This window comes from Leptodactylus fuscus, chromosome 4 (genome assembly GCF_031893055.1).
Source record: "Leptodactylus fuscus isolate aLepFus1 chromosome 4, aLepFus1.hap2, whole genome shotgun sequence".
NCBI classification, from domain to species: Eukaryota; Metazoa; Chordata; class Amphibia; order Anura; family Leptodactylidae; genus Leptodactylus; species Leptodactylus fuscus.
The window spans coordinates 139,374,869-139,394,350 of NC_134268.1; the positions used below are offsets into that span (position 1 = coordinate 139,374,869).

General features: G+C 38.2%; 1 protein-coding gene across 1 annotated transcript in view; it reads right to left on the reverse strand.

The window, feature by feature from the left end:
• Positions 1 to 14,642: 14,642 nt before the first annotated feature.
• CLPTM1L (CLPTM1 like) overlaps positions 14,643 to 19,482 on the reverse strand; it is a 45,869-nt gene continuing 41,029 nt past the window's right edge. Inside the window, exons 17-18 of the mRNA XM_075271139.1 lie at positions 17,007 to 17,122; positions 14,643 to 15,490 (exon numbers count right to left, since the gene is read on the reverse strand). Of these exons, the coding sequence (XP_075127240.1) occupies positions 15,406 to 15,490; positions 17,007 to 17,122 (201 nt within the window). The 3' untranslated portion in view covers positions 14,643 to 15,405. The remainder of the gene's footprint in view (positions 15,491 to 17,006; positions 17,123 to 19,482) is intronic.

The following is a 19,482-nucleotide window of genomic DNA, read 5'->3' on the forward strand; positions in this document are numbered from 1 at the left end:
TTTAAAGGGGCAGGGCACTGTGGATGACACTGTTACAAAAGATCACATACACACAGCTTTACTCCAGGTCTCCATAACAACCGATCGCAGGTTTTTCACTGATATCCGAATTGAAATGCTTATGGAAACACACAAACAATATACAAAATACACCAGTGCAAAACTGGACAATTCTTATGGAGCCACTACACAAACAAAAAATGAAATATACCGTGCGAAGCCAGGTCGTCCTGCTATTATTTAATATTTTTCACCTATAATACACAAGGTTAAAATATCGTGAAAAATGAATGTCTATTTGCACGTAAAAAAAATGAAAATGTTTAAATAAAGATAAATAAAGAAAAAACATGCTAATTGAGGTTTGGAAAATAAATTTGCATAATATTATAATTAGCTACCTTAAAATTCCGCACATGCTCCCGAGACTGATGAAATGCATATAGACGTTCGGTGCGATCACCTTCTACGCGTTACATTTTCTTTGTGAACGTAGTAATTATGTATTTATATTGTTTCCTCAATTTTCTTTGAAATGCTGCACTGATCTTTTTACATTTTATGCTTTGTGTTCAGTAAACAAAACCAAATTATTGACTAAATGAGCAGCCTAATACATGGAGAGAGGTCCTCGCCGGCTGCCGATGTTGTGTAGGATTTGGCACGTTGGAAGGTTGCGATAAACAAAAGTAATAGGATTTGGCGAATAATCTCTCGATAGTTACAATGTAACTTTATAATTTCTTTTAAAGGGGTTGTCTAGTTATTTATAAAAGTAACTATTATTTATGAAAGGGCTATAAGAAACTAACAATAATAATAAACTAAGAAACTAATAAGAAGAAATAATAATAAGAAACATAATAAGAAACTATTTATTAGGGAGCAGTATTATTTTCAAGGGGTGACTTAACGATAAGGGGAAACTATTACAGATAAGGGGGACTATTACTGATACAGGGCACTATTTATAAGAGAGCAATTAATGATAAGGGTGTAATATTATTTATAGGAAGGAGCTATTATTTATAAGGAGGAGCTATAATAATTGACGAGTGGGTGCAAAAATCGATTAGGTTGTACAAATTCAGTGAATTCAGTGTAGCAAAATGTTTTGTTATTTTTATTACTGTTTGGGTAGCAGAAAAGAGGCCTTATTAAAGGGGTTGCCAGTTGAAGTGCTGAATTTGCCTCTTAATTCACTGAATATGATGGTGTTGTTTGTATGTCAGTATTTGGGGCCACACTTTGTCTAAAACCGTCCCTACTCCAATGGTTCATAGATCACTATGATGCAAAGAGTCAGACTCCCCTGATTGGGATGTACGTACTGGATTTTGTAATTCAGAATCTGCAACAGCATCTTAATAAATGCATTTCAGAGTCCCACTATGTGTTGCCATCCTTGTCAGACACTAACCCATCAATATATATATGACTTGCATTAAACTCACTTGTGGAATTTATCAAGCTTCTTCTTATTTTGTACCTTTTTCACGTTGCATGCTGTTGATTTCATTTCATGACTTTTATACAAGGCTTGTCACTTGTAAAATGTAGTAACACAAATAATAAACTCCCCTCATTGTTTCATTTATGTAATCATATTTGCATCCATTTATATTCATCTGCACCATTTTTAAAGACCTCTGGATTATTTTCTAATAATCTGCACAATATAGTAACATTCTGCACTATTTTATAATAATCTGCAATATATACTTCAACAATAATAATAATAATAATAATAATAATAATAATAATAATAATAATAGGGGCAACACGGTGGTTCAGTGGTTAGCACTGCAGCCTTGCAGCACTTTTGTCCTGGGTTCGAATCCAGCTAGGAGCAACATCTGCAAGGAGTTTGTATGTTCTCTTCGTGTTTGCATGGATTTCCTCCCATTCTACAAAGACATACTTAAATGAGAAAAAAAAAAAAAAAGTACATTGTGATCCCTATATGGGGCTTACAATCTACATTTTAAAAAAAATAAAAATAAAATAATAATAATAATCGGAAGCATTTTATAATAATCTGCAATATATACTTCAACTGTAATAATAATCTGAAGCATTTTATAATAATCTGCAATATTTACTTTAACAATAATAATAATCTGAAGCATTTTATAATAATCTGAAAAATTTACTTTAACAATAATAATAATAATCTGTAGCATTGTATAATAGTCTTCAACCTTTTACAATAATCCACACAATTTTACAATAATTTGCACTATTATTAATCTGCACACTTTCATAATAATTGGTATCATAAAATAATACTAATAATAATTTGCACCAAGTCATAATAACATGTAGTCTTCAAAAACGATTCTACAATAATGTTCACTATTAATAATCACTATTTTATTATAATAATCTGTATTCTGTACTGTTGTGAGAGTTCACTGTTGTATAAGTGTTGCTCAGTAGTCAGTCACACAATGGCCAGGTTTCACTTCACACCTCCATTCCACTGGAAAGCACGGGCAGTATCGCCTCAGGTGAACGTCCATGCATTTCCTCAGATAGCATCCAGACATCTATCTCTACTGCACTAAACAGACATATAATACACCCGGTCACATAGGGAGGACATAACAGAACTCACCCGTCTGGAAGCTCCGTGGGACGACATCGTGAAGTAAGTGGAGTAGCAATAATAAGAAATGGACAGCATAGGTTCTCCCTTCCCGGGCGCCCTGAGGTAAGGGCACTGCTGCCATCTTAGGGTAGAGAGGAGAGTCAGAGCACACAAGGACTCACCTCATACTGATACTCAGGCTGTAGGGCTAGGTGACAGTATAAGGTGGAGCCCCGCCTCTATCTCACACCTGGACGAGGACTTCTTCCTCACTGTGTGCCCACATACAGCTTGTTACTTCCTATGCCATTCCTTTCAATAATAGATTCTTCTTATTCTCAGCTTTGTATAGTGATGTGCTTGTGTTCTGATAGCAGTATTGTCTCCACAGAATTGTGTTATTACACTAGTAGCTAGTGACATGTTATACTTCATTCCAATACACCACAGCATGTATGGAAAAACATTTTTAGAACAATGGAGTAGGTTTATTGTTAAAAATGAACCTGAATTCTGGTATCATTTGTACCAAAACTGGCAAAAATGGTATACAACACAATTATTAGGGCTTACGCTAGGTTCACACCTGCATTTGGGTTTCCTAAACCTAATCCGCTTAAAAAAGCGTTTACCCACGAACCCCATAGACTATAATGGAGACTACCAGTCACCACCCGAAAAGGGCAAAAAATGCCTTCAGGGCTTTTATTTCTGCTGTTTTTAAGCGGGTTCGGGGATGGAAATCCAGAACAGAATGTGAACCTAGTGCTGGTGTGAAACTAGCCTTAAAGGGGTATTCCCATGTACATAATTATATCTATATTTGTAGATAATTAAAAGTTAAACGTTTTTTGCAAATATAAGTAATTAACAATTCTGCAGAGTTTTAAAGATTTTCTCTAACTTTCTTAGTGGTGACAGTTTTTTATCTTGATAGGTTGCCATGGATAAGACCACTAATGCAGTAACTTTCTATGGTCTGGGACTTGTCAGGAACCCAGCTATGATTTTCTTATTGTAGCTGAGTTATCAGGCGGGGACACTACATGTATGAGAAGATATCCCGGCCACAATAAAGAATTCATGGCTGATTTTCTGACCGTAGAAAGTTTCTACATTAGTGGTCGTATCCATGACAACCGATCAAGATAACAGACTGTCACCACTAAGAAAGTTGGAGAAAATCTTTAAAACTCTGCAGAATTTTTAATTACTTATATTTGCAAAAATGTTTAACTTTTAATTATCTACAAATTTAAAAATAATTATGTAGATGGGAATACCCCTTTAAGGACTCGTTCCCACGGAGTAACGCTGTGCTCATTCTGACACATAAATATGTGTCAGAGTGAGCGCTTCAAAACAGAATCCCATTGACTTCAATGTGTAGCGCGCGTATGACGGAACCCATTGAAGTCAATGGGATTCTGTTTTGAAGTGGTCACTCTGACACGTGTTTACGTGTCAGAATGAGCACAGCATTACTCTGTGGGAACAGGCCCTTAGAAAAATGGCCATCATAGTTAACTGTATCGTTAGGAGTTGTCCTTTCACCATACTGTTCAGACTGGTAAATCCAACCAACACATGGACTCAGTTTTACAGTGAAACTAGGTTGTGTGAATGCAGGGTTAGTGTCACTTTCAGCACCCTTTTCTAGTGAGATTCTCTTTGGCGAACTATACTTTAAAGGCACTTGTAAGACTTGCCTGGAATTTCGGGTTATGCACTTTAGCATAATTCACTCTAGAACAAAGCACTCCAAAACATGTATTACAAAGGCATGGCTATGAAGCAAATGCAATGACTAACCAATGACAACTATCACTAAAAAATATACAAAAATAAAAAGTTCAGGCAGAATCCTCACCAGAAATATATCTTGTTGCTTGGTAGATTACCTAATTAATGCTTGCATAAAGGTAGATTTCATAATGTAAAAGCGTAGTCACTTATTTATTATTTTGTCATTAGCATATAGCAAATGTTCTGTTGTGGATTAGCAGCTAGAGATGAGCGAGTACTGTTTGGATCAGCCGATCCGAACAGCACGCACGCATTGAAATGAATGGACGTAGCCGGCACGCGGGGGGTTAAGCGGCCAGCGTCAAAGCGGAAGTACCAGGTGCTTCCATTCATTTCAATGCGTGCGTGCTGTTCGGATCGGCTGATCCGAACAGTACTCGCTCATCTCTATTAGCAGCGCCTCCGTCACAGGTTATTTGATCACAGATCTGTGCTGTCAGTGTTCCCATAAATATGAACTGTATAAATGGACCTATTGCTTTATGGATGTGTTTTGTTTAAGTTCATCAGTTTTTTTGTTTTTTTTTTACTTCACTGAAAACAGAGCAACATTTTTTTAACCCCTTCCTGACATCGCTTGGACTTTAAACAGGGTACCTGCTCAGGATCCAAGCAGGTGTTATAGTGGCCAAGTCTCCACTATTTTACACAATGGCAATGCCTATGATCAGAGTCCTCTCTGATGGAGGACATTTACTGTTCAGATGCCTCAGTCAAATTATAGGATCAAGTGACATGCATTTATGTTTCTCTACCCTAAACAGGTGTTAGGAACTTGCAACAATAATCACTGTAACTCTTGGGCAACTAGAATCCCCAGGCACTGAGGCAAAAACAGTCCTGAGTGTACTACACTCTCCTAACCGTAGCGAAACCAGAGCCGACTGCGCATGCCCGCAGGCCACAAGAAAATGGCCGCTTACTGTATAAGCGGCCATTTTTCTTGTGGCCACGGGCATGCGCAGTAGGCTCTGCCCAAGGCCCACAAGTTTCAAAGCCTGCGCCGGAAAAAGACACAGGAAGAGGACGTTCCTGAAGAAGATGGAGGCGGCGCTGGAGACACCCCCAGTGCTGTGAGAGAACTCATTTGCATACCGCATTTCCGACGTGTTAGGGACAAAAAATTGCTTCTGAATGATAGGATCCCTTTAAGCTCCACTGTAGTCTGATATGATTTATAGACACTGATGGGATTTGTGATGTGATTCACAATGCATATAAAAGGGGGCCAGTTAATCCATTGTCCTCTATATATACTAGTTTGTGTTGCTTTGTATAGAAACAATGCATGTGGGACTATATCTGTTTTTTGATTCTGGAGTAGGATATATGAATTATAGGTTTAGCATTTTACAAGGCTCCCGGCTGTCATGGAAACGTGACGTTGGCCCTGGAGCATGCTCCAGGCACTGGCGATCATTGGCAAAATGGCGGCGCCCATGCGCTGCCGGGAAAATGGTGCCTCTGGTGCTTTTGACCACGGTGCTGGAGGACCGATCGGAGACATTAGCGCCGGTTGTCTACTGCGTAAAGCAGTAGACACCCGGTGGCTATGGCGGCCGCCATAGTTACACACCCGGCATGCGCCGTAATAGTACGGCGGATGTCGGGAAAGGGTTAAGCAAAATAGTGCACTAGTGGGCTTGGATATAAGTACCGGTAGCTTATAATGTTCTATTAGTCCTGGGAGACATGCAGCCACACAGCAAAAGTAAATTCCCTGTAGTTGTCACACTGAGGGTCCATTCACATGGACGAAAATGGTGAGGAATTTGGTGTGGAATTTCAGCGCTGAAAAACAAACCTCCCATTGACTTCAGTGGCCTCCCATTGACTTCAATGGGTTCCAAATTCCTCACCAAGTAGTAGACCTTGCTCAAACTTGGTAGGATCTTCGTTTTTTATCACTGAAATCAATTTTTTTTGGAACAAATGAACAGCTATTCAATCATGAAGTAAGCACTCAGATATCATAACTACACTTTTGTACTTTATTTCTCCATTCTCATTGTAATAGATCGCAAAAGGGTGCCCAGTTGCTTGTTTATTGTTCCAGTGAAATGACTGTGCTTCATCCTGAACAACAAAGGAATAGTTCTCGGAAAAGTCTAGCACTGTAATAGTTATATTATAAAATATGATTCCATCGCAATCCCAACTTGAATTTTGGTACAGATGTGGCTAGGAGAATAGCAGGCACATGTGCATTTCTGGAAATTTTTAAATTAAACTTTTTTCGTTTTAAAATGTTGCATTTGCGTTCGCATGGTAAAATATTAACAAAGATACTCTTGTGACATATCTGGTTGAATATGGACAATGGACTATTGTTGCTAAGCAATGGACCATTGCTGAATATACATAATGGAACACTGTTGCTTAGCAACAGAGTATTGTTGAATATGGACAATGAATAATTGTTGAATATAGACAATGGACCATTGTTGCTAAGCAACGCACCATTGTTGAAAATAGACAATGGAACACTGTTACTTAGCAACGGACCATTGTTGAATATGGACAATGGACCATTGTTGATTGGAAATTTTTAAATTAAACTTTTTTCGGAAATGCGTTTTAAAATTTTGCGTTTGCGTTCGCATGGGTAAAATATTAACAAAGATACTCTTCTGACATATCTGGTTGAATATGGACAAGAGACCATTGTTGCTAAGCAACGGACCATTGTTGATTATAGACAATAGAACACTGTTGCTTGTTAATATTAACAATAGAACATAGTTGAATGTGGACAGTGGAACACTGTCGCTTAGCAACGGACCATTGTTGAATATGGACATTGCTTCATTGTTGCTAAGCAACGGACCATTGTTGAATATAAGCAACGGAACACTGTTGCTTAGCAACAGACCACTGCTGAATATGAACAATGGACCATTGTTGCTTAGCAACAGACCATTGTTGAATATAGACAATGGAAAATTGCTGCTTAGCAATGGGACATTGTTGAATATGGACAATTGTTAAATAACAATGGATCATTATTGAATATGGACAATGGAACACTGTTGCTTAGCAACGGACCATTGTTGATTAACTATGGATCATCGTTGAATATAGACAATGGAACATTGTTGCTTAGCATCAGACCATTGCTGAATATGGACTATTGGAAAAATGTTGTTTAGCAACGGACCATTGTTGAATATAGACATTGGAGCACTGTTGCTTAGCAACAAACCATTTTTGAGTATGTACAATGTAACATTCTGAGTAGGATTAAGTTGATTTTATTTCTCTTTTTTCTAGCCTGAGTTATGAGGAGAAATGTAGAGGCAGACAACACGGAAATTCGCACTTTATCCGAACTTTAAAAAGCAATTTGAAAAGATAAAAAAAAATTTTCTTCACATTTTGCATTCTCTGACACATTATTACCAAATAACAAAATCTCAAAAGAATTAAAAATATAGAGGTAAAAATTATTGGTTTACTTGACATGGAATGACCCTTTAGGGAAAGGTTTTTAATGTATTTATTAGTCCCCCCCTAGGGGTCTTGAACCCCAGGGGGGTTGATCACTAATGCAATGCATTACATAGAGTAGCCTGCTGTCATGACAATGGGATCCTGGCCCCAGATCTTGCTCCAGGTGCTGGAAAAATGCCGGCGCCCACACGCCGCTGGGAAAATTGGTGCCTCAGTCGGCTTTGACTGAGGCGCCAGAGAGGTTAATGCCCGCTTATAAAACAGTTGACACCTGGCAGCTATGGCAGCCGCCTGGCTCTCGAGCAGCTGCCATCTTTAAACACCTGGCGCAAGTATGGCAGATGTTGGGAAGGAATTTAAAAAAAAAAAAGTTCAAAAATATTTGTCAGATCTTTCCACAGATATTTTTGTTTAAGGGCTCGTTCACACAGGGCTAGAGGGGGCGGATTCTGACGCCAGCTCAGAATCCGCCCCCTCACAATAGAGGTCTATGTAGACTGCTAGATTTCTTTTTTCCGTGAGCGGTATGTTCCAGCTCACGATAAAAAGAACCAAGCTGTCCTTTCTTCAGGCGGATTCTGCAGCTGAGTCAGCCCCGGCATCCGCCTCGCGACAACACATTCCGGAGTAGGCCCATTCATTTGAGCCTACTCCGGAGGGGGAAGCCGCGACTGTTGGAAGCCGCGACAGTCATCGCAGGCGCATTTTGGTCCAATTCTGATGCGACTTCCCGTGCCCCGTGTGAACTAGCCTTAAGTCTTAACCATTTTTTACTGGTATAGCATTATCCTGCATTAGGAGGAACCCAGGACCAACTGCACCAGCATGGTCTCACATGGTCTTTCATTCAGATCTAGGATGTGTTATTTGAGTGTTCCCTTTATGTTTTTTGAGCAGTGTGTGTGTATATGTGTGTGTGTGTATCTATCTTGGGGCAAAACCACCATTATCAACAATCCAATTCCATCAAGACAAACCCTGGACTCCTAATATTTGTTGTTCAAGATGTGGTGTTGATCTTAGAAGTTGGTTGAGAGGTTCTTGCAAGTTAATGCGGTTTGGTGTCCCAGTGAAATGGCAGGGACTGAAGGATCATGTGACCAGCTGTTATGTCTAATCAATGTCTGTTTCTGTGTTGAGAATAATAATTAAAAAAAAACAACAACATTGAATATCCCAATCTGCCTTCAGATATAAGGCCAGTACCACATGATAATCTTCCAGTACCAAAGCCACCAGAGACATGGAACCTAGTGGAGGCAACCGATGAAGATGTTGCAGTGCATATGTCAGAGGTGAGGAACAATGCCGATTCGGAGCTTAAAAAGGTTCTATCATTGGGAAAAGTCATTTATAACTAATCAGATCCTTGCATAATCTTTAGAAAGGCCATTTCACACGTACCTTTTGTATGTAAATAACCTCAGTGGTTTTTGAATAAGTCAGTTTTTATTCATATGCTAATTAGCTTCCAGCCAGCACAGGAAGTTCCTAGCAGCACTCAACTCTGCTATTCTCTCCTGTGTATACAAGCAGGAAGCTGAGTCATCAGCAGCAGCCTGTGCTGTATACACCCATAGGAAAGAATAGCAAAGAGGAGTGCATGATGAGATCTCAGGGTGCACTGAGGCTAATTAGCATATGAATAAAAAGAGTCTCATTTAAAAACCACTGAGGCAATTCACATACAAAAGGTACGTGTGGAATAACCTTTCTAAAGGCTATGCAAGGATGTGATTAGTTAAAAATGACTTTTCCCAATGATAAAGCCCCTTTAATCCACATACTGTATGTCTGGTAAGCCTCATCTTAGAACACAACCAGAACTGAATGACTTGGTCTTTCACTTATCTTTGTCAAAAGCAACTGCAGAGTAACTGGCTTAAAGACTTCAAAGATGGCGTTTGCTGTCACTTGGTACAAAAGTTCCTGTCTTTTGATGCCGCCATGACTTAACACAGCTTTTTGAAGAGGTTGACAACCTGTGTTTTTGCACAGACATTGATGGGTTGTTTGCATCAGCTCAACCAGTCATCAGTGTTAAGTCTCAAGGTTGTCTTGTTAAACAATGGTAATGTTCATTCTTCAATACCTTTTGGCTATGCTGCACACATAATACAAAAACCAAACCAAGATCAAGGAATGTATTTTTGTTGGTCCACAAATCAGACATCATGAATGACAAGCACTTGGGGGCTGAAAAAATTGCTTGGAAATCTTTCAAGGATATTTCAGAGAATTTCCTTGGCAACTTTCTTGAAGTGATGAAGTGCAACATGTCATTGAAGACTAATCTTCTGTATTCTCATTTGGATTTTTTCCTTGTAAATTTTGGTGCAGTTAGTGATGCATATGGTGAACGGTCTCACCAGGTAATTGCAATGATGGAAAAGCGTTAGGGTCATTCCATATCAAGTGATCCAAATAGGAATATTTTTTTTACCTGACGTCTTTGGATTTTTTTTATTTTTATTTTTTATGAAGTACAACTTAAGTTAATTACAAATAAAAAGTTTCGAATTTTTTTCTTCATCAGTTAATTTTTTATAGACTTCTAAAGTTCAGAAAAAGTGTGAATTTTGGCCTGGTATGGCTTTACATTTTTTAACATATCTTGGTCTAGAATTAAGATAAATAGGTGGGAGAGGCATCATTTTTCTCAGAGTGATACAGGCTTTCATTTGATATGTCACAAGATGAGGTTTCTTTATATTGTGTTTTGGAGAAATCAAATTCAAAATTTTGATGCGCAATTGTGAAAAAACCGTATGTTTTAAAATTGTGAAAAAATGTATTTGTGTTACTTGTGTTCTTGGTTATATTTGTACAGGTTTTCAACTTGGGACCAATTTGGGATCAATTTTTTTTTTTAAGCCTTGAATCATCTGATTTTATGTTTTTGTGAGCTTCTTCCTTTTTTCTTTTCAAATTACAACTTGCTGAACTCAACATTTATATGCAACAATAAAAAAACATAAAAAACAAATATTGTAAGTGCCAGAACAAATACATCTTATCATCAGAACACAACTTGTCCAGCATTTTCAACCTGAATGCATTGAACAAACCGATTTTCTAAATAGTCTCATCCTAATTATGTTAACAAGAGTACAAGAACCAATATTTATAACACCTATTTCTACATGTAACAATTGTTTTTTATTATATCACTAAACATGTAATTTATTAAGAAAAATAGTCCAGTAGATAAATCCTCATTCTATAAAATATGAACTAATCAAACAATTAATAGGACATTTTTAAACTACTGGCCTTTTATCATCAACATAATAAAATAATACAGTGATATCTAAAAATCATGGATTATTTGGTAATTATATGTTGCACACCTAATGAGTTGACACGGGTGTGGTTGGGGGGGTTATATTCTTTATTAACATTCATCTGCAATAAGGGACATGCATCAAACATGGAGATGGAGACCTCCCTTCTTCTTGTTATCTGAGGTGCACTACAATAGAGTGTCCTTCCATACTACCTAGTAATTGTACATTAGCATCAAGTCCTCAGTCATTCCTTACATCAGTGACCGCATCAACATATACTGAGCAATGCAATAGGAGAACATAACATGACTTCTGTATTAATTACTCTACTCTACCTTTAATAATAAGGGACATGCATCAAACATGAAGATTGGAACCTCCCGTCTTCCCGTCTCCCGTGAACTACAATAAGTGTCCTACCAGAAACACACCTCTGAGAGAGATGGTCCCACTCTAGTGTCCTATTACAGGACCTGTATACTGCTAGTCTGACACTAGTTAACATTAAAATTTTGTGAGGTGGATCGTTCTCTGTACATATCTCACATATAGAGGTGGCTCATTCTCTGTACATATCTCACATATAGAGGTGGCTCATTCTCTGTACATATCTCACATATAGACCCCACACTTTTAGACAACAGGCTGAACAGATCTGAATTCAAGATTTTCAGAATGACACTGTAATAGTTATATTTTAAAATATTATCCCATCGCGATCCCAACTTGAATTTTGGTACAGATGTGGCTCGGAGCATAGCAGGCCCATGTGCATTTTTTAAAATTTTTTAAATAAAACGTTTTTTTCGGAAATGCGTTTTAAAATTTTGCGTTTGCGTTCACATGGGTAAAATATTAACAAAGATACTCTTGTGACATATTTGGTGAAAGCCTGTATAGTTCTGAGTAGAATGGCATTTATTTTGTTTCTCTATCTTTTTTCTAGTCTAAGTTATGAGGAGAAATGTAAAGGCAGGCAACACAGAAATTCGCACTTTTTCTGAACTTTGAAAATCAATTAAAAATCCAAATAAATTTCTAGAATTTTTTTTTCTTCACATTTTGCATTCTCTGACACACTATTACCAAATAACAAAATCTCAAAAGAATTAAAAATATAGAGGGAAAAATCATTGGTTCACTTGACACGGAATGACCCGTTATCAAGGCTACTGAAATTCATCAATGCTAGCTGACTATTGCTGGACACTAATACGGGATGCACCAGACACTGAGTACAAAGGAAAATCCGCATTTGAACTAATAACTGGTAACATTTACATGCTTCATAATCACTAACACTTCATCTCATATTTCTTAACAGACTATCCAAAATGATATTCCTGCTTAGCTTGAATGGGTTTGTCATAATCACCAACAATTTTCAAGTGAGCAAAACTGTAAAAATGTGTTGCCTAGTGTAATTGACAGCAGTGTGGAAGATCTAATGTCTAATGATAAAAGCAATCACTCCCCCCCCCCCAAAAAAAAAAATAAATAAAAAAAAAATGAAGGCTACACATTCTGTATAAAAACACAACATATTCAAGCATATCATTTATATTTCTGTTTAATAGTAACAATCTGTCAGAACATAAAAAACCTAAGAAAATGTTTTACTGACACAAAACAGGAATATATCTGCATTTTCACAGAATATCTAGTGGTAATGTGATTTATCAACTTGATTTATTACAGTGTTGAATGTCCCTGTGTTTCAATTCTGGTTAGAAATTCATTGGAATTTCTATTGGCATAGCAGCATACGGTAGTGGCTCACATATATGTAAAACATGAGCAAGTCAACTGCAGTCATCTACCATTTTATTGTAGGCTACACAGTAGAGTTTACCAGTTGTACAACCTTCTGTACCTTCACCAAACACACATCTTTGAAAACCATTATGTCTCTACCTCTGATAATAAACAACTTCACAGTAATAAATAAACAAGCTAAGATAAAATAATGTTTTTTATAACCATAAGACAGAAAATGCCCTCTTCTCCACTAATCCTCCAACTGTTCACTTACCCTGAATTCGCAAAAAAAAATAAAAAATGCCTCGATAGAGCAGACTACTTTTTAGTTTCATTTAGGGATCAAATATCAGTTAACCAGAAAAGTCTAGCGAGATGGCAAGGGGATATCAGAGGGGAAGAGACTAGCTAAGATGTATCCCATATATACATGTACAATACAAAATAGTGTGTTCGACTTCTATAACACTCTGTTACACACTCTCAGAAGCAGCATTATGCATCAGTAATGTACAGTACAGCTGTAAATTCAGCACTGAAGTGAGATAGGAAACTTACTAGAGCCTTCAGCAGTATATAAATGTGTCCCTCTCACTCTGCAGCTGTGTCATGGATTTCAGAACGAGTGAAAACTACAGGAGGCAGGCATGGTGAAGGATATATGTGGGGCTGAAATTAATCTGATGGAGAAAGATGAACTTTTCTCTAAGGGCCCGTTCACACGGGCACTGAGGGGGTAGATTATGGCGTGTAATCCACGTCATAATCCGCCCCCTCACAATGGTGGTCTATGTAGACCGCCAGGCTACTTTTTACCATGGGTGGCATGTTGCAGGTTGCCCTTTCTTCAGGCGGATTCCATTCCATTCCATTCATTTGAGCCGACTCCGGAGGGGGAAGCTGCGACAGTCGTGGCAGGCGGGTTTTGACCCGAGAATGACACGGCTCCCTGCATCACTCTCAGTGCCAAAATCCGCCCTACCGCGCCATGTGTGAACTTCGCCCAAGACATTACAATGTTTATCTTTGCTTGTGTTATTGAATATATGCAAAGTTGTTTATAGTTGGAGATACACATTAAAATTAACACTCAAGCTGCACTGGGCAAAATATGCCATGTAGCCTTATAGCTTACGTTTTTATTTCAAGTAGCGTTTTTTTGGTCTGGTAAATTTAAATTGTTTAAAATAAGATAACACAAAAACAAAAAAGAAACAAACAATCCCCAAAAAACAAAAAAGATCCTTTGAAAGGAATGGAACAGTATAACATTTAATAAAATCTGACATTACTAATTAAAACATATATTCCAAAACATGCTGCTCCAGTCAAAACATGCTTAAGTAGTAAAGAAAACCTGAAGCGGATGCACATCATTTTAACAGTAATGCAAAGTGCCATAATAAATGCATATTACTTCAAGCTTGGGCCCCAGCTGTTGATTTCTTGATGTAATTATTGGTTCTTTCAGATTTTTATTATAGCAATATTTCATGTAGACAAGAGCAATGGAATGTGGAGGAAGTGATTTGCTACTTTATGTTAAAGGGACAGTACAAAATTGAGATGTAAACTAATCACAGTACCTTGTAGGACTATCAGTAGATCTTACAATGATGTTTTTGTTGTTCAGGACCACTTCTCCACTCTTTTAAAAATTGTCTTTTTATCCCTATGCAAATGAGCAGAAACGGGTTTTAGGGACATAGCTTCCCATCAATAGCAGCAGCAGATAGTGAAGCCTATTCCCAGATAGCTGACGGACATCTCTCTCCTGGGCCTTAGCACACAGTAGTACTGTACCGTGCGTTTCGGATGATATCACACTGCGCCCGGAAGTGAAGGAAACTGACTTGAAATGGAGGCAGCTGAAGCCAACTTCCTTCTCTTCCAGGTGCAGTGTGACATCATCAGACATGCATAGGGTGGATCAGAGCAGCAGATAGTGAAGCCCACGGATGGAAAGTTAATTCCCTAAAGTTCTCATTTGTATAGGCATAAAAGGATGATTTTTACAAGAATGGAAAAGCGGTTCTGACTATGAAATACATCATTGTAAGCTGTCTTACAAGGTACTGTGAATCATTTATATCTCAATTTTGTGCTGACAGAATCCCTTTACCCTTGCAGAACATTACTTTTAACTAGTATATACAGTCAGCCAAAGCTTCAGTGTACCAAGTCCCAAATATTGAGGAATGCACATAGTCTCTGAATGGAAAGCAGTCTTTGCCAGTGGAATTTCTTCCATTTAAAAAGTAAACCAACAGTGTCACTGTTTCTTATGGTAACTCCATTTTGCCTGGTATAAAATAAATTAAAAAGTGAAAGGAAAGCTGTGGGAAACTTTTTTTTTGTTTGTTTTTTTTTTCTTTTTTACAGAAACACATTTTAGGATTTTGGCAACATGGACAGTACAGATATGTTTGCCACAGCATTCAAAATACTCATTGTTTAATTTTCTTCACACCATATCTTTCAAGTAAGAGATAAGGTAGTCCATATCAATGAAATCTAGTTTATATGTGGCTTCCGTTTTGGTTTTTCTTCATACGATTCTCCGTATTCATTTACTCTAGTCTTATCCACAGGATAAAGCCTGAATAAGAGGGAAAAAAAAAGAAATGGAAACAATAGCTGAGTATACAGATTGACATCACTGAACACGATGCTTTAAAATATATAAATCTCTTAGTAAAACTTGGTAAAGAATTATTGAACACTTTCTAAACAGGAAGAAAATTACAGACAACAAGAGAGAAACTTTTGTAAAATTAACAAATTTCACTTATGTAGAAAGCAACTGTAAAATTTTCTACATTTATAAACTTATTACATATATACTGTGATAAACTTTTTTTTTTTTTTTTCTTAATTGGTTGAACCTTGTTGGTTATGAAAATTGGTCACTAAATAACTATTCATTCTGAAACTTGTGCCCATAACTAACCTATGTGATAAAAATTATGCTGACTGTGGGCCACAACAATTACTATTCCTATCACTGACAGACTTTGAATTAAACACTTTGAAAACTGTATCAGGGGGCAACACGGTGGCTCAGTGGTTAGCACTGTAGCCTTGCAGCGCTGGAGTCCTGGGTTTGAATCCCACCAGGAACAACATCTGCAAGGAGTTTGTATGTTCTCCCAGTGTTTGCGTGGATTTCCTCCCATTCTATAAAGACAGACTGATAGATTAAAAAAAATGTACATTGTGATCCCTATATGGGGCTCACAATCTACATTATAAAAAAAAAAAAAAAAAAAAGCTGTATCAGGCTCCAATTTATCAAGAATCTTGTGCATAGGCAATAAGTGTTATTTGAGGTGAAATCCTCTTTAGGCTGATGGCCCGCGAAAAGCAGATTTTTTTGTTGCAGATTCTGTTGTGGTTTTTTGAGTCCAAGTCTGGAGTGAATTTAGAAGGAGGGATTAGTATAAGAACTTCCTATAGATTTCTCATTCCTACTGAAGTCATTCTTGGCTTTGACTGAAAATAACGCAGCAACATCTGCATCAGAAAAAGCAGCTTTTCCACAACGTGGGGCCTCAGCTTTAACCCCTTAGAGGATGCAGCCTATTTTGGCATTCAGAATACATTTCTTTTTGTTGTTGTTTTATTCATTCCAGACTTCCAAAACATTTTTTCTTCAGTGGATGTAGCAATTTGAGGGCTTTTTTTTTGCAGATTGCTCTCTGATGGTTATGTCATAAATATCTACTATGGGAATAATCCCCTTAAGGGCTTGATAAAAATATAAATCTTAAAAGGGAACATGGATTTTATGTCCTATTCTGAAGAAAGGCCATAAAATATCTGATCGCTGCCTGGCGTACCAGTCAGCTGTATGGGCCTGCTTACAGCGTCTGTACTACACACAATGCAGGCCTGGAAGTCAATAACAATTGAGTTGTAGTACTAGCACCCAGTCACTACACAGGGCACAGAGTCAACTGCTTCAAGCCCTTTGTTCTATATAGGTCAGGCGCCATAAACATCCCATCCTCACCGATTAGATATTTATGGCCTGAAGGATAGGTCATAAAATTCATATTGCTATTTAACCCCTTTAAATGAAAGTAGATTTAGAAATATTTTGCATATGAACTTACCATCTTTGGTACAAATAAATGAGAAAAACCACATCATCTCGAAAACATGCTAGTCTGTGCGATGTTGGCATGGTTATAATAAAGGCGAAAATATCATCGATAAACGTGTTAAATGCCTGTTAAAAAAAAAAAAAAAAGTTTACAAACACAGATAAAGTGTAGCCTGTATAAATGCACTATCCAGGACATAAAAACTAAGTGCATGTCATCCATTTCATATGCATCCAAATAATTAAAACAATTGGTAGCAATCCCGACCCATGTGGTACTATTACCACATGGATGTCTAGTGCTTCACGACCGATGTGGTAATAGTACCACATGGATGTAAACAATCCCCGCAGCGCAGTGCGGGCGTTCTAGGAGCGGGTGTTAGTTGTATCTGACACCTAACACCCTGCTCCATCACCCTCCATCGGACATGAGTGCCGATTTTGGGTTTTAACCCGTTGATTGCCGTGATCAAACATGATCACGGCAAACAACGGGTTGCCCGATCGTGTAGGGGTCCCCAGCACCCCCCGCTGCGAGATCGGGGGGTGCTGGTATCCCTACTAAGTGGCCAGGGGTCTGTTTAGTGACCCCAGCCAGCCCTGAGTCCCACTCACCTTTGTATCCTGGCCGGCGTCTTCTGGAAGTGAGTCTGTGCCGTCCGTACGACTCACTTCCTGTTTCTAGAGTGATAACACGCAGGCTGTCACTGCAGCCTGTGTCTCACTCTAAACTAGAGAATCAGTGATGCAATCATCACTGCTCTAAGTGTCCCATAGGGACACATGAAAAAGTTAAAAAAAAAGTGGAAAAAAATAAATAAAAGTGTTTTGAAACAATTAATAAAGTTATAAAGCCCAAAAACCCTTTTTCTCTATAGAAAATGAATTATATAGAAAAAAACCCTAAAAATTAATAAAAACAATACATATTTGGTATCACCGCGTCCGTAACAATCTGTACAATAAAACTGAAACAATATTTAATGTACACGGTGAACCACAGAAAAAAAAAAAACGGAAAAAACCCGCCGGAAGTAGTGATTTTTCGCCATCTCACCTTACAGAATGTGCTATAAAAAGTGATCAAAAAGTCAAATGCACCTCACAACAGTGCCAATAAAAAGCACACATTGTCCCGCAAAAAATAAGCCCTCAACCAACACTGTCAAAGAAAAAATAAAAATGTTACGCCTCTCAAAATATGGCGATGCAAAAAACATTGATTTATGTCTCCAAATGTGTTTTTATTCTGCAGAATTAGTATTGCATAAAAAAATAATATAAATGAGGTATCGCCGTAACCGTACCGACCCGCAGAATAAAGATAATATGTTAGTTATACTGTACGCTGCATGGCGAAAAATTTAAAAGGTAAAACGCAATACCGGAATTGATTTTTTTTTTTTTAATCCAGCAAAAAAAAAGAGTTAATAAATTGTATTCGGTAAGTTGTAGGCACTCAAAAATGGTGTCATTACAAAATGCATCGCATCCCGCAAACAACAAGCCCTTATATGGCCACGTCACCAGAAAAATAAAGAAAATACAGCATCTAGTAATGCAAGAACAAAAGCCCGCAAAAACCGCCAAATTATTAGAACACGACTGGCTGCATCAGGTAGAGAATATATAAGCTGTGCGAGCGTATATCAGGGGACACCCTAGATTTACAGCTTATGAACGAAAAGACACCAGAAGTGACCCCAAAGTGACCCCCAGAGTGACTCCCCCAATCATAGGAGCTACTGGGACATAGTAGGCAATTTGGTGTTCCCAATGTACTCCGCATTGCTTATATATTCCCTCTTCGCCATCCGCTGTGCAGTCACGTCTGGGATACTAATACTCACTACACCCCCTGATAAATTCTTTGAGGGGTGCAGTTTTCAAACTGGGGTCACTCCTTTGTGGAATCCACTTTTCCGGTACCTTACAGACTCTACAAACATGACATTGCGTCCAGATACCAAACATCTGAATCTGTACTCCAAAAGCCTCATCGCGCTCCTTCCCTTCTGCGCCCTGCTGTGCGCCCAAACTGCAGTTTATGCCACATGTATGACACTGGTGTAACCGGGGTAATGTCATATGTGGGTATAAACTGATATTAGGGCCCAGCCGGACACAGAAGGGAAGAAGGGTTATTTGGTTTTTGTAGCACAGACTTAGACGGTTTGGGTTTTTTTTTTTGGATGCCATGACACTTTTGCAGAGACCCTAAAATTGCCCTTACAAAATGGGGTCACTTCTTGGGGAATTCCAGTTCACTGGCACCTCCAGGGCTCTGCAAAAACAACATGGCACCCAGAAAGTCCCTCTAAATCTGTACCCCAAAAGCTAAAAAGCTCAGTGCTCCTTCCCTTCTGAGCCCTGCTGTATGCCCAAGCAGCAGTTTACACCCACATATATAATTTTTTGCCCCTCGGGATCGCCCACTTAATAGTTTTAGGAGTGCAGGTCTCTGACAATACAAAGTGGGTGCA